The sequence below is a fragment of the Urocampus carinirostris genome, chromosome 10 (assembly GCF_059441175.1).
Source record: "Urocampus carinirostris isolate Australia breed hairy pipefish chromosome 10, RoL_Ucar_1.0, whole genome shotgun sequence".
Lineage (NCBI taxonomy): Eukaryota > Metazoa > Chordata > Actinopteri > Syngnathiformes > Syngnathidae > Urocampus > Urocampus carinirostris.
The window spans coordinates 12,273,551-12,288,750 of NC_142358.1; the positions used below are offsets into that span (position 1 = coordinate 12,273,551).

The 15,200-nt window shown below is 41.7% G+C and overlaps 1 protein-coding gene across 1 annotated transcript; it reads right to left on the reverse strand.

The window, feature by feature from the left end:
* Positions 1 to 972: 972 nt before the first annotated feature.
* Positions 973 to 12,324, reverse strand: zc3h4 (zinc finger CCCH-type containing 4). Its single transcript, XM_088345854.1, has 13 exons — positions 11,997 to 12,324; positions 9,340 to 9,625; positions 9,023 to 9,130; positions 8,749 to 8,947; positions 7,316 to 7,458; positions 6,961 to 7,245; positions 6,090 to 6,197; positions 5,881 to 5,992; positions 5,691 to 5,800; positions 4,616 to 5,022; positions 4,380 to 4,549; positions 3,596 to 3,781; positions 973 to 3,436 (listed from the first exon to the last, which is right to left on the reverse strand). The coding sequence occupies exons 1-13, from the start codon at positions 12,074 to 12,076 to the stop codon at positions 1,821 to 1,823; spliced, it is 3,810 nt and encodes a 1,269-aa protein (XP_088201980.1). The 5' UTR covers positions 12,077 to 12,324; the 3' UTR covers positions 973 to 1,820.
* Between the last annotated feature and the right edge of the window lie 2,876 nt (positions 12,325 to 15,200).

Here is a 15,200-nt window from a genome sequence, read left to right on the forward strand (position 1 = left end):
TATTTACAATTTTTTTTAGTTGACTTCTGGAGCCTATGGAAAAGTTTCCACAAGATAAATTATGTTGTGTGGCATGTTGGAGTGAATGAGATTCATTGTATTTGTGAATTTCTGGGTTGTTAATAACTAAATGTTTACAAAACAACAAGTCTGGAGGACAGTGCTGGCTGGCACGACAGTGGCAGAGCCAACAACATACCTCATACCACCTCAGCCACTACCTCTTTGGCCTGCTACCCTTTAACAGACGCTACATGTCTTTTCAAATACAGTAAGAACTAAAAGACTGCTTTAAGGCTTTATTTCATGTTTATCTTGAAAAGTCATGTCCAGTCTGTTGAACCATGCACACTATGTTGCAATCAATGAAAATAAAAGTAATTTTATTTTAAAAAATAAATTTCAGTAACTGTTGAAAAAAATGGATACTTGACCCAAGTTCCGTTGTTTGCAGATACAATATGAACATCTTAGGGATAACGCGCCTGCATTACGATAAACATAAACAGTCAAAATCGAGACTCCAAATCAGAAAATGTAAATGTAGGATTTGCTGTGTAAAAAGGTGTGTGTGTATTCTATTACTGCCATACCATTGGTTGGCATCTATTCAAGGGTGTTTCCCACTTCATTTGCCAAACGTCTGATTAAGTGAGTACTCTAAATTTAGCTACGAGCGTCCTGAAAGTGTATGTAGTTTTCCAATAGGGAGGAGTGGAGCAGCGAAAGGAAATCTCTGAGGTGCACTCACCAGTCCCACTGGAGCCGACTCGACTAGGATGGGGAGGGTTACAGGAAGCGGCGGCGAGGGATCGCAATGAGAACAGGAAGCAGGCCGTGCGCCGCCAATAGGAACACAGAACTCCAAAGGCGCCTGGTATAAAAACAATTTTCAATTAAGATAACGCAACATGGTTAAAGCAAAAATTAAAAATAATTCGACAGCCGTAAATGAGTCGAAGAATTGGGGGGCTGCATTGATCCGGGTTGGTGTCTTTATTTAAATACTCGCCTATAATATACAGTTAGAAAAGTCCACCATTTTTAAATTATAATTGACAAGAAACAATTCAAATGGATAATTGTTGTTATTGCAAAGAAACCAAAGCAGATTTACAAAGCTCAACATGAACAACATTATAAACACTAGAAACTAATAAAAAATTAATCATATTAAATCAACAAACTGTGAGTATGTGAAAGTATGTTGTAAGTACAAAAATAAATTAAAATGAAGATTTCCTCTTTTTTACAAAAAGGTCCTGTCTGATGGAGTTGTCTCAAAACTCACGTCTCCTATATTGACTTTACTCATGTTCTCAATGGCAATCAGCAATAAAATGTTCTTGATTGTCATGTTGCCAAAATTAACAAACCTTCCACTTTGAATCAAGCCTTTTCTCGATCTTCTGTAAAAGAAGCATCAAGACAGGCGGTCACAGGAAAAAGGGGCTACACTTTGTAATTGCTCAGGTGAGAGACATTAAAAAACGGGTCCTCCGATAAGGACAGTGTACATAAAGTAGAAAAATAAATATTGAAAAATAAAAAACAAAGGGACAATTGGTAAAGGTGCAGCTGACTTCATCGTAACAAAAAAAAAACATGAAATTTCAGATGTCGTAATTATTCAACCTGTTGGTTGGAGGTGAGACTAGTGAGATTAATGAGTGGAAGCTAAAACGCTGTCCGCTCCATCCACCCTTATATACTCTTTTTAAAATAGACATTTAACTCTCACGCATCCCCGCAAGTCTTTTGCACTCATTGTGAGTGCACATGTCCATGTAAATTTAACAACATCTTAGAGTCAACTGGCATCACTGACAGAAGGGCGAGGCAGTAGGATCAAAGCCCTTGAATACGTCCTTGAGTGACCCGTTGTCCTGCTCAGCAGTGGGCTGCTCAGCTTGGGTGGGGCTGCTGCCCCCAAACGGACTGCTGGTGCCACCGGGCTTGCCAGTCTGCTTGACCACACCAAAGAGTGTGGACACGGGCAGATTGTGGACACCAGCGGGTAGCTGTTCCGTCTGGACCCCTGCAGCGGCCCCGCCAGGGGGCCCAGACTGCGCAGCAGAGTTTGGTGAGGGTGCGGGTTTAGGGCGGGGTCTGTTGTAGCTGTTATATCGGTCAGTGCCTTGGTCGCCGCTTTTCTCTGGCTCGGGTTGCTCCAGCGCAGATTTGCGGACAAACAAGGGCTCCTTCAATTTGGGTTTGCTACTTGAGGGTTCACTTGGTTTTGATTCCGAAACAAGGGAGTTGTTGGGGACACCAGCTGTACCAGGGCTTCCTGGTTTGTTAGTCCGAGGGTCATACAAACTGATGTTGCTCAGGACATTGGCGCCCCCTGGTGTTCCAGGTGCAGCACTACGTCCAGGCCCACCAGAAGAAATAAGCCGAGGATCATAGGGAGCGATGGGAGGTGAAGAGTTGGAATTGGTTACACCAGAGGAAGATGATTCAAGAGAGGGTATTGGAGGTTCAGACAGCTGTTTGAGGGCCGGCTTTTGCGGTTGGAGGCGCGGGTCCGATGGACCTTTCCGTGCTATGCGAGGGTCTACGGGCTTTTCTAAAGGTGGGGCAGAAAAAGGAGCAGGTTGGGACACCAGTGCCAATGGGGTAGCAGGCGTGGGTACCCGCGGAGGGGAAGAGGAATGAGATGGGCTAGAGCCGACTGTCTTCAGGATGCGAGACAACAGTTCAAAGTCTGGAATAGAAGAGGACGATGTAGGACCAGACGATTCGGAGGAAGGGGGGACGGTTATAGGAGGGGACAGCGAGTGGGGACGTGAGATACGAGACAGACGTGGATCGAGGGAAGGAACTAGAGGGATGCCCGGTGGAAGGGGAAGCAGGTCTTGTTTAGGAAGTGGAAGCGGAAGGAGATCTTCAGGAGACCAGGTAATAGTTTTTGAGAAAGCGGGCATGTTGAGAACAATGTCCTTTTTAATGTGGCTGAATTGCTTCAGCTGGGAACGGGGGTCACGCAGGGCCATTCCCATTAGAGGATCAAGGGGAATCGGGACTGGCTTATCTCGCAGAACTCGCTCCGTCTCCTCTTCCTCAACAGCTGGCACAGTAAGTGGCGGCGGTTTATATATAAGTGGTTGTTCTACTTTAGGGGCAGTGGGTTGGTGGGTCACAGGCCCCACGGACATAGCGGCAAGACGGGTCAATCGTGGGTCAGCCGGTGGGCCTGACGACGACGGCGCAGGCGGCGTCAGATCGGGTGGGACAGCCCGGGCCAGACGTGGGTCACGCGGAAGGCGTGGGTCGGCAGGGCGAGTTGGAGGATTGGCAGGCTTCTGGAGCCGAGGGTCGCTCGGCGAGTCCGACTTTGGAGGCGCCTGAGTCTGCTGCCGAAGCGTCTTTAGGATGGACGTCACACTGCTGCCACCGTCCTCATCCTCGCTGGAGTACCAATTGCCAGAGTCGCCTGAAAACAAAATAATTCATGACATTGATAAGTCGCTATCTACAGGACTAGCTCAAAACTAAGTTTTTTTTCCCATCCATTCTTTTAATTCAATATTTCCCTGTCATTAAAGTGAAAAGGCAAACTAGAAAAAACATTTTGTATTTGTCAGATGTTTACCCTCAGTCTCTCTGCTCTTCTCTGTGCCTCCATCCGAGTAGCGAGCTCGTTCTTCCTCCTGTTGCTTCTGTTGGATCCTCATAAAAAGGACGCGCTGCGCTGGAGGAAGGTCTGAGACAGATATTCCTCCCTGACTTGCTCCATTGGTGTTTTCTTCTTGGTTGGTTAACTTGCTTTGCTTGTCACCTGGTGGGACATATTTGATGAAACGAAGAATGGGTCACTAAACTTGGGGGCGGGGGAGCGGGAGTTGGGATTTCTAAATACAAACGTCAAATAAAAATAAAGAAGAAATTAAACCAAAAATTGTTTTTAACTGGATTTATTCATGTAAAACGTAAATTTTTTAAACCTAACTAGAACTCAAGTGTGGTTGTGCGTTATACATGAGAGCTGGAGTGACGCAATTAGGTTGTATATTACAGAAGTATGTTACAGTTTTTGTCCATATCAATGATATTGCTGACCACAATCGCAACATATTGAATGCAACGAATTTACACTCCCTTTAAGACCTGACCACCTCGCCTCATTGTTTGTCATTTACAATGCCTAGTTTGAGCCAAGAAAATATAAAACCAAATTTTATACCTTTTTTTTTTAAATTAGGGGTGCAAGTTATCAAGAGTGCACATTTTATGTTATGTCTGTTTGCATAACCAAAAACTTCCTTGTTTACACCATGGATGGGAAGGAATTGATAGTATATGCATCGAATTATTGATCTTCGAACTTCTTAAAGAATGGCAATGCTTAACAAAAATAACGGTCTCTCGATTCCCACCTTCTTCCACCACTCCTTCCATCTTCGTTCCCTCCTGATTGAAGAACGTGTTGAAGTATTTCCCTCCGGCTTGAGCCGGAGGGCAATCCCCAGATGCGAAAGTGCCCACGGTTTCAGCTGGTGCGCCAGGTGCAGTGGTCTCTGCCTGGTTGGTGTTGGGTGCCTGACTTCTGAGGGAAGGCGCCCCATAAGTAATCAAAAAACGAAATAATAAAGTAATGTTTTTGACAACTCACGCTAGTTTATGAGCCAGCTGTCCAGTTGGTTGGACTTTGATCTCAAACAACGAGGGGATTTTCTTTCCACCAGCACCTCCACTCGGCAGGAGGGCTTGTCCGCCTTCAGGATCTTGTACAGGAGGACCACCAGTACAAGAATTCAGAGAGGGATCTATCCCTGGACCACCAGGGGGCGCCTTCGTAGAAACAGGCGCCTGGTGAGTAGTTGGGCCTACAAAGTCACCGGCTGCTGGGCCTCCAAAATCTCCCGCCCCTGCAGTGCCTTCGAGCGCTGCCGAGCGAGGAGGCGTGGGCAATAGGCCAACGCCAGGTGGGGGTTTGGGTAAAGGATTGATTCCCTGTTTCTTTAACTCCTCCACCTCCTTTTCATCTTCCGCACCAGCCTCTGCATCTTCAGCCAGCATCTGGACAAACACACCAAAAAAGAGGAATACAGTAAGACCTCGGTTATCGCGGTCAACGGGGACCAAAACCACCCGCGATAAATGAAAATCCGCGAAGTAGCGGCGCACCTTCAACAAAAAAAAAAAGATTTTTTTTAAATAATTTTTTAAACCCGATTAATGGGGACCAAAACCACCCGCAAAAACTGAAAATCTGCGAAGTAGCACCGCCACTTCAAAAATAATAATAATAATAATAATTTTTAAAAAATTATTATTTTTTAGACCCGTTTAATAGGGAGCAAAACCACCCGCAAAAAGTTAAAATCTGCGAAGTAGCGACGTCCCTTCAAAAAAAAAAAAACTCATCTCATTATCTGCACCGCTTATCCTTATTCGCGAGCGAGCCCCTAACCCGCGGCGCGGGTACTTTCCGGCGCGATACGCACAACTCCGCGACAAGCCGAGCGGGTCGAGCGCTCCCCGCGGAGGAAGCACAACAATTAGTGATTGTGGATGGTAAAAACTCAAATCCATTGTTTTGGCATTAGTTGACACGCTAACATATTAATGGCTGTAGTTTGCTTTCCTCTTGTGGCATTTATCCAGTGTCGCTCTTGTGTCGCTCTATACAGAGGAGGTACACTGCAATCCAAACAAGTATTACTTGAGCAGATCAATAGTCAAACCTTGTCGAGAAGCTCCTGAGTATCGTCGTTGAGATTGTCGTGGGAGAACATGCACTCGTCGCCATTGACACAGTTGCCCGTGGTGTGGAACAGCTTGCAAGGGAATTCGCGTGGCGTCAGTGTTAAGGCAGTAATGAACAAAAATTACAATTATAAAACATTAAACGCTTTTAAAGTGGTGAAAGGATATCATGCATATAAGGGCAGTGGTTGGCTCGAGCGCAGTAGCCGGTGATATAAAACTTGCACAGCTCTTTGTTCTTTGGCAGCTCGATATCATGGCTAAAATTGCAGTAATCCTCCTGGAAATAAAACAATAATAATAATATTGTAAAATAAAGAATACCATTTGAAATACATATGGAATAAGGAGGTAAAGGATGGTTGACGGTGGCTCACCCAAGTGCATCTGTTTTCCATGTAATACTTGCAGATTGCTTTTCCTTTTTTGTCCTGGTACTTCTCACTCAGATTTCTCTTCCCGATTCCTGCATCACCACCTCCGTCCTTACAAATTAAAAAAAAAAGTAAAGAATTACAGAAGCTCACAATGTATAATAATAGTGAAGCAATCACACTCAAAATAACCCTAAAATATGGAAGGCAAAACTTGTACACATTGGCGGATTCGATGTTTCCACTGATCTTCGGTAATCCACCTGGATTGGGATTACGCCCTGAAAACTGTGTTCTTTAAATGTGGGGTATGTCATTTGAGGTGTCCTTAAAAAGATGAAAGTTAGAGGTTTTCTCTATTAAGTATGTGGTAACAATGCCGAACTTTATTTTACACCATGTCCATCTGCTTTTATCTAACTTTCGGCAAAGCGAAACACATTAGGTAGGAGGGAAAGGGGTTCAGGTGAGGGCTTGTGATGTCATGCTTGTCCCCGCCATTATTTTTTTGTTTCTACTTGTTAGTGTAGCTTGAAAATCGGAAAATAAAAAAAAAGCCTGCTTCAAGTACAGTACAATCCAAACGCCAACACAAATTTCAAGAAAAAGTAAGACTAAGCGGGCCTCAGAAATGCACGTACTTGCACGTTCATCATGAATGAGCTGACACAGGCTGCAATGATGACACAAGCCAGGAGATGGCGGTCACGCAAAAAAATATTTCAATTTCTTTGCAGCTCCTTTAAACTAAACTCGCCATCTTTATTCTTTAATTTCAAAAATAGGTCTTTCAGGTCCCACCTTTGTGAGCCCTATTATGATCATTTTTCTCACACTTGGGTTTTTTTTTTTGTAGAAAAGTGAGTGACCATACCCCATTGTCCATGTCTCCATTGTTGTTATCGTCGTCGTGCCCCATGTCACCTCGCCCTCGTCCTCTACTCCTCATTTTGCTTCCTCTCATCATACCACGTCCTCCTTTACCTCGACCTCTACCACGGCCTCCTCTACCTAGAGTCAAAACCAAAGATGTGTTAAAGTGTGTAGATGATGAGCTTATTTCACAAACTAAAGTCTTACCTCTTCCTCTGTCTTTGTGTCTCTTGTACTGATAGTCGTCGTAATCATCTTCCCCCATGTTGTCATATTCGTCGTCATACTGAAAAGGAAAGCGTCAATGAATACATTTCCTTCAAGCGCAGTAAAACACAGAAGTCAAAAGCACTTACCTCCATATCCTCCCCATAACCTTCTCTGTCGTCATCTGCCATCTTTCCTCCTCGTCCTCTTCCTCGGCTGCCTCCTCGTCCTCCTCTACGTCCTCCCCTCATTCCACCGCGGCCTCTCATGTTCCTCATGCGTCCGCGGCCTCCTGTAGCAACGAAACGAGGTTCAATTGGTGACATGATTAACAATGTCTGTGTTCTTGATATCAGCTCGTTAAAGATAAGATCATTTTTTTTTAACTTTACTTGAATTGTTACATAGCTTTCTGGAAAGACTTTAACTCCCCCTATGGTGATTTTAATTTGCCGGGCAGGACAATGGATCACTCAAGGACGCATTCAAGGGCTTTGATCCTACTGCCTCGCCCTTCTGCCAGTGACGCCAGTTGACCTTTTGGAAATATATTTTATAATTTGAATACAAAAAAAAACAAAAACAAAAAAAAACGATATACCTATTTGGAAAATTACAGCCACATCTTAATGAATTGTAATATGGTGAAAAACATTTCAGAAATTCAAAGCACAATAAATACATGTATAGAAAATCTGTGAAAATTACCAAAGTATTGTTTATAATAACCAAAAAAAAGTGTTATTTTAAAATAATAATGGATAAATGTATTTCTCCCTGTGTTTTACGATGCTACATTTTTTCTATTCTAAACTGAACGTTATTAGTATTTTTTTTCATTGAGAAATATTTCTTTATTTCTAGCACCACAATTTTTTAAACACATCAATTGATCCCAAAATTTGTTACCTATGCCTTCGTAGTGCATTTCACTACACCTCAAGTGGGGTGCGTCTTTTGAGGTGTCCTTAAAAAGTTGAAAGTTAAATATTTTCCCTATTAAGTGTGTGGTAACAATGCCTAACTAAACTTTGAGAGCTCTTCTGCTTCTCTTTTACAGTACATATCTGCATGTATCTTTCATCATCGGGACAGAACACATAGGTTCGAGGAATGGGGGCTGGGGGGTGCTGGAGAGCGATTTCATAATTGTCCCTGCGGGTTTTTGTTATTATTTGTTACTGTAGCATAAAAATGGCTTAAGTATGAAATTCACTGTTTTAGGTAAAGTACAAAAGGCAACCAAAACCCCAAGAAAGGTGAAAAAAGCCGTGTTTATTTGAGCGGGTGTCTAAGAAATGCACGTACTTGTATGCGCCACATGAATGAACTGACTGAGGCTTCAATTACGACACAAGCCAGGAGATGGCACCAGAGAGTAACAAAGTTCTAAATTCCATACAGCACTTTTGAATATACTGCTTTTTTCCATATATGATGTTGAATTTTTCTTTTGCCTCTGTTTTGCGTTTGTTTGGGGAGGGATCTTTTCTTACTTTTGTATGGAAGATAGTTGAAAACTCAAAAAGTGTGAGTTGTAAAAATGTTGTTACGGAATGGTAAAAATTTCCATCACACCCACCTCTTCCACCGCGACCGCCCTCCTTAGCCTTGCGGTACATGTTGAGCTCCTTGGTGAAGTCGTCATAGTCCTCGCCGCCCATCTCTGGCTCCTGCTCCCCATCGTAGTTGTCTTCCTCGTAGTCGTCGTAGCCGCCATAGCCTTGCTTGTCCATCTTCATGTAGCCGACCTTCTTGGGGCCGCTGTAGCCTCCGTGAGACTGTGCAAGGAATAGGAAAGCCATGTGAAAAGATTGGTCGAGCCTATGCTTTAAGTGTGTTGTTCATTGACTCACGGTGGGGGGATATTGGGGGCTGTACTCTCTGTATTTCCTCTTCTCACTGGGCGAGTAGTCGGAATCATCGCTTAGGCCTGACAACTCGTCCTCAGATGAAGCGTGGCGCTGAAGGACAAAATAAAAAAATTAAATCGTACACTATAGATAAAATCATCAGTGACAACAGTTGAGGACCACCGATTCAAAGTGTAGAATATATGAGTACAAAAATAAGGCATATCTCCCTTGTTGTGCAAGCTCTATAAAATCATAAAAGATTCTCCATACTGTACAGTATGTATTATATCCGTAATATCTTGTTTATTTTCTCTTACTTTGTGCTTGGATTTGCGTTTTTTCTTCGTACGTCTCTTTTCCCGTTCTTTCTCTTTCTTCCTCTTACGCTTGCGCCGGTGCGAGCGATCCTCGTCCGAATTGCTGCTTCCATGGCGCTCTCGGCTTCGAGGGGGACGCTCACCACCGTCCGCTGCTGCGCCGGCATCACCGCCTGCTTCTTCACCCGGTTCTACACCTGTTCCTCCAGCAGGCGCGTCACCTCCCATGTCCATCTCGCCCCCATCATCTTCAAGCTCACCCTCCTCCAACTCACCATCCTCTGGCCTGTGTGCAATAGACATGCAAATATAAGTACTACGGTTAGGCATAGAAAAATTTGAAGGTTACTCGAGTAAAATGATCTTTCAATTTACGATACTCCAAAATTTGCTTAGTAAGCAAATCAGATTTTATTTACTTGAAAACAAATTGATAAACCGAAACTTGCAAAAAGCTATTACAGCCTATTGTGATGAACAGATGGCCACAGTGGGATTCTGTGGTCTACTGTACCTTCTTGCCTGAGACAGGTGAAGATATTACTGTTTTTGCATGGAAAAGATCTAATATTATTTGCAACAGTTTTATGCATTTTAAAATGCACTTCTGATGATCTGCCTTTGCTAAATAGGGTGGAGAAGTTGGGATTACTAGTTAAACATGGTGTGCTACATCGAAGTGTCATCAGAATATTTTGGCCTACACACCATCGAGTTAACCACATGTACTCGGTAAGTGGTTCTGGGAAAAAAATTGAGATGCTACATCCTCGGAAACAACAGTGTAGTTTAATATTATGTTATTAAATTAGCATTGATAAAAAAATAGGAGACATACAATGGAGGAACCCAGTAGTGTAATTAATATGGATCACATGGCCATGGTGCACCGCAGGGTACAAAACCGGGAAGATTATTGCAGAGTTCATAACTAAGCAAATAATCGGCAATCAAAAACACATTTTTAAATAACATGAAAGTTTCTGCTGGGCTGATACAGTAACCTTTTTTCAACCAGATTGGGGGCTCAAATTTAACATGGATATAAGGAAATATCACCAATGTAAAACCACTTGTTTCTAAAGGGTTTATTCAAAGTGAAACCCTAAATTGGTGTTAGATGAATGCAAACAAAAAATGCTTACATAATTAGTTTTTACACTACAGAAGTGGGACATTTTGGCTGAATGTGTTTTGTGGTTTTATGAATCGTCTGGCCATTGACCACAACAGGGCATTGGGTTCATTTTTGGGGACCAAATTATCATGAAGCTCCGGGATTTTGACTCTTTAAAGGGCAAAGGTTGGCGCAGACACTCAACAATGGGGTTTTGGCCTAACATGCTCCATTTCAAACATATCCTTAACAGGTTATTCTGAACCCTGTCAGAAGACCATGGGCAACATTACTGGATGAGATTCTGATTGCATCTTTAAAGAAAATACCCTAAAAAGTCACATTACTTATTGCCAAATTGAAAGTCACTTAGATCAGAACTTTAGAGACAGCACCAGTCGTCTTATGCAAATTTCACCATGCACAATGGTTAAAACTATCTTCAATTAGAGAAGGGCCATGATTAAAAGGGGGATACTCACTGTGAAAAGCCTTCTTCACATTTTGCCCTCACAACCATTAAAAAAAGTCCTCCCCCTAACACTTGGGGGTTACTGGAGATTTATACGGGCCAGGGATTGTATTTACTGAAAACATTAAATCAATTTGCCAAATGGGAACAGGGTGATTATATTTCAAATTGATTTTTTGTGTTTGACTTCTGGGATGCTTTGCAGACATTTTACACACGGGGTTGGCACATTCAGTTTTTAAACATGCTAGACAAATAGAAGTCACGGGGTGGGGGAGGAAGAAAAACAAGTAGCAATATTTGACAGCCAAAACGACCTTTAAAATTTGACGTTAGAGATGTCATCGAGGAAAAAAATCCCAATCTTGTAAAAATTGTTTGCCATGTTAAAAAAGGGTGTTACTTTGATATTTTGTGTTGTTACAATGGGTCGCTGGTGATTGTTTTTAGAGTTATGAGTAGAATATAAAGAACTTTGTACGTAGGTAACGCATGTACTACTCACTATATGACACGACAACTCGACGACAGAGAACGTCAAGATGTTTATTCGAAAAAAAAAACTTACGGTCGGTTAGCTCTTACAAAGCTAACGTGGCTAAGCTAACCTTCGGAATGAGCACGCCTGATATCCCAGTAATGTTTATCGAAACGCAAATTGATAGTAATTACCTAGGCAAAACAATTTGGTTAGTTTAAAAAAAAATCAAAGCCACTTGACGTTTGATTTTGCATGCGTCGAAGTGGTTGATGTCCGTGCCAAAGTGTGTTTTAGGAGCGTCGGCCTGCTCCTATTGCTCGTCATATCAGTCCGCATCGAGACGGTTCCCCGTCGGGTGAGATAACGTAGTGAAATAAAAGGGCAAATGCTATCTCCAACGTTATTTTTGACCTCCCAGTTGGCGCCGTCGTGCTAAAGCACAAGTCCGTTTACCGTATTACCCGTTTTTCCAGAAGAGGCGAGTTTAATCCCTCTTTGAAAAAAAAAAGGAATCCCAGGGCTTTTTTATGTAAAAAAGCAGAGGACAAATAAAGTTTCATTGAAATATGATTGTAGAATTACTCGACCTTTCGTCAGTCAGGAGACTGTTGTGTTCGTGGTTGGAAGTTGGGGAGTTTGCATGGACAGTCATGCTTTCCACAGCCATTTCCTCTCTAACCCTTAGCTAACATGGAGGTGCCCAAAAGTCAAACTCGACCTAGAAATCTACTGTCTTATGCGTCACTTCACAAGGATCTACTTGGTTTTGGGTTGAGTTTCAGTTCATATGAAGTAGGCAATTCTCCATTACAGTTGTAAGAGAAATTTGATGAAATTGAATCCAGACGTTCTGTTTTCCGTCCTACTGAAGCGCTGTGAAATGACGACTGGTGCGCTTAAAATGGCCGACCGTCTTCTTCAGAACATGAAGGAGGCGGACTTTCCTCACTGTGACGTCACTGCCTAACACTTGTAATGCGCCTCACGGACGTTACTCAACAGTTTCGGTCAAAGAAATAAGCCCTTCATTTTGACTAGTAGACACTTTAATTTTCTATTATGAGTTTTTAAATATTGTAAAAATTGGTTTCATTAAACTCATTGATTCTTTCTCAGACCACTATAAAGTATAACAATCAACGAATCAAAATATAAATAGAATTGTTTTGTCATTGATAACAATGTTGTAAGCATTGTTTACAAGCTAATTCATACCTGTTAACTTATACATTTTCTTTGTATTTTATGCGTTTTTCATCATTTCAAATTGTGTAACTTGTACAACAATCTTTGTACGGGGGGAAATAGTTTAATTTTTAGATCGATCTCATCTTGCCCATTATGGCCCTGAGCTAAATAAAGGGGAGGATGACCAGCTGCGACATGATGTCAGGTCAAGTCATGTTTATTTGTATAGCCCTTGATCACGGAAAATGATGCTCTCATCCCCCAGAAAAGCCAAGATGGAAAACCAATTAATTTAGAGTTTTTTGGCCCACTCACATTTAAATTAAAAGAGTGCATTTGTCACATTTGGCCCCAATCTTGCATTCCAAACACACGTTAAGAATATTACTAGAACAGTTTTTTTCCATCTTCGCAACATTGCTAAAATTCGCCCTATGCTGTCCCAGTCCTATGCGGGGATTATAATTCATGCATTTGCTACCTCCCATCTCGATTACTGTAATGTACTACTCTCCGGTCTCCCAAAGTCCAAACTCAAGAACCTGCAGCTGGTACAAAATGCTGCAGCGATGCTTTTAAGACATGAAAGTTTGATCACATTACCTCAATTTTAGCTAACCCACATTGGCTCCCTGTTAGTTTAAGATGTGATTTTAAGGTTCTGTTGGTATTATATAAAATCATGCATGGACTTGCTCCCTCATGTCTTTCAGATTTAATTTCCTCCTATGTTCTGGTCTGGAGCCTTTGCTCTGAAAATGCTGGTCTACTAGTGATCCCAAGAGCAAAGAAGAGAAACGCAGGTTCGAGAGTGTTCTCCATTCGGGCCCCGATGTTGTGGAAGGCTCTGCCCCCTGAGATTCGATCTGCAACCTCAGTGGAAATGTTTAAATCTGGGCTTAAACCACACTTCTATTCTATAGCTTATGAATGACCTATATTTCACGTTGACAATATCTGTGTATTATTTGTTATTGCAACATCCATTGCAGTCTGGTCATCCTGGCAGAAGGATTACCTCATGTGCGGTCCCATCTCAAGGTTTCTCCATTTTCCTCATGTTGAGGTTTTTGAGTTTTTCCTTGGCCTCATGTAGGTTTTAGATCAGGGGATGGTGTCATAAAAGTCTGTGGTTTGCAATCATCTGTGGTCTGTGCAGCCCTTTGAGACTCCTTGTGATTAAGAGCTATACAAATAAACATGACTTGACATTCGAGCAGGATCCCCTTCCATTAATATAAGTGATTTACAAAGTTCAGCTCTTCCTTCCTCAGTCTAATGCCGACAGTGAGTTTTCAGCCATGTGAAGAAAATACATATTGTACTCAGTTTAAGGACATAACGGGAACTGAAATTCTGACATCTTTGTTGCAAATTAAACTAAATTGTAACAGTTTTCTGTTACAAAGTAAAAGCATCTGCGAAATCCTGCACAGCTACGTATCATACACAACACTAAATGTACTGCAATTGGGGAAAGAACTAAGATGCTGAATTAATTGTTTGTCTTGTTTATTTGGTAAATAAAAAAACATATATACACAAACTATCTTTGTTTTTATTCTATGTAGTCCGTCTTGCTGTGAGTAAATAGGTTATGTGTTCTGTTTGTTAGGTTTATTATTGCCTAATACAAATATTGCAATCTCTAAAGGTGCACAATTGGCTGAGGTTAAGTGTGGAACAATAGTGCAATGATGAGTAGTGAATCGCAAAAGTAGTTCAATGAAAACTAATGCAATAACATTTAGCAGCAAAAAAATCTAAAATAAGTCAAAAGATAAGATGTGAAAACCCATTTTTCCAGACATAAGCACCCATCCATCCATTATCAGCACCGCTTATCCTCAGTGCAGACACACATAGGCTATTCAAACCCATTATTTGATATCTTGTCTATAACCCAGGGATGATTTAAAAATGTTTTTTTTTTTTGCTCAAAAACAAGTCATCATGGTCACAAGGGCCCGGAGATTGACACCATACATATATGAGATGATTACTGGGCCAACTAAGCCACAAAGCTGATGTCACCGCACAATTTTTAATTGCACTGATTATTTACAACTTTGGCCAGTCTACTAGCACTACTTTGTAAATATTAGTCTATGTATCCTAACCATTTTTTATCTCACCATATTTTTCTCTTTTCATTACATGTTTGATCTGGAGTGCCAGGTCAAAGATTGTTGTAAACAATGTTCACTATGTTGTGATAAACGACACCAATGACAATTGTAATTCTAATAAAGTATGGTATTAAATTATTAATTTTGTTTACCACAGCATTGACAGTCTGATTGGAATGGGAGGCTTTACCAGTGCTGACTTGCACAAATTCAGTTCTTTCTTTATGTTTATTGTTGATGTTGACCATGTTTTGTGTATGTCTGCCCATGCAACATTCATTGCAAACTTTTCATCCCGAAAGGGGTATTATCTCATCGGTGACCACTTTCAAGGTTTCTTAATATTCTTCAAATTGTTTTTTTATTAACTATTTCCTCACCCTCAGGTAGGTTTCAGATCAGGGAATGTTGTATTAGTGGTCAGTGCATCCCTTTGATACTCTCTGTGATTAAGGGCTAAAGAAATATGACTTG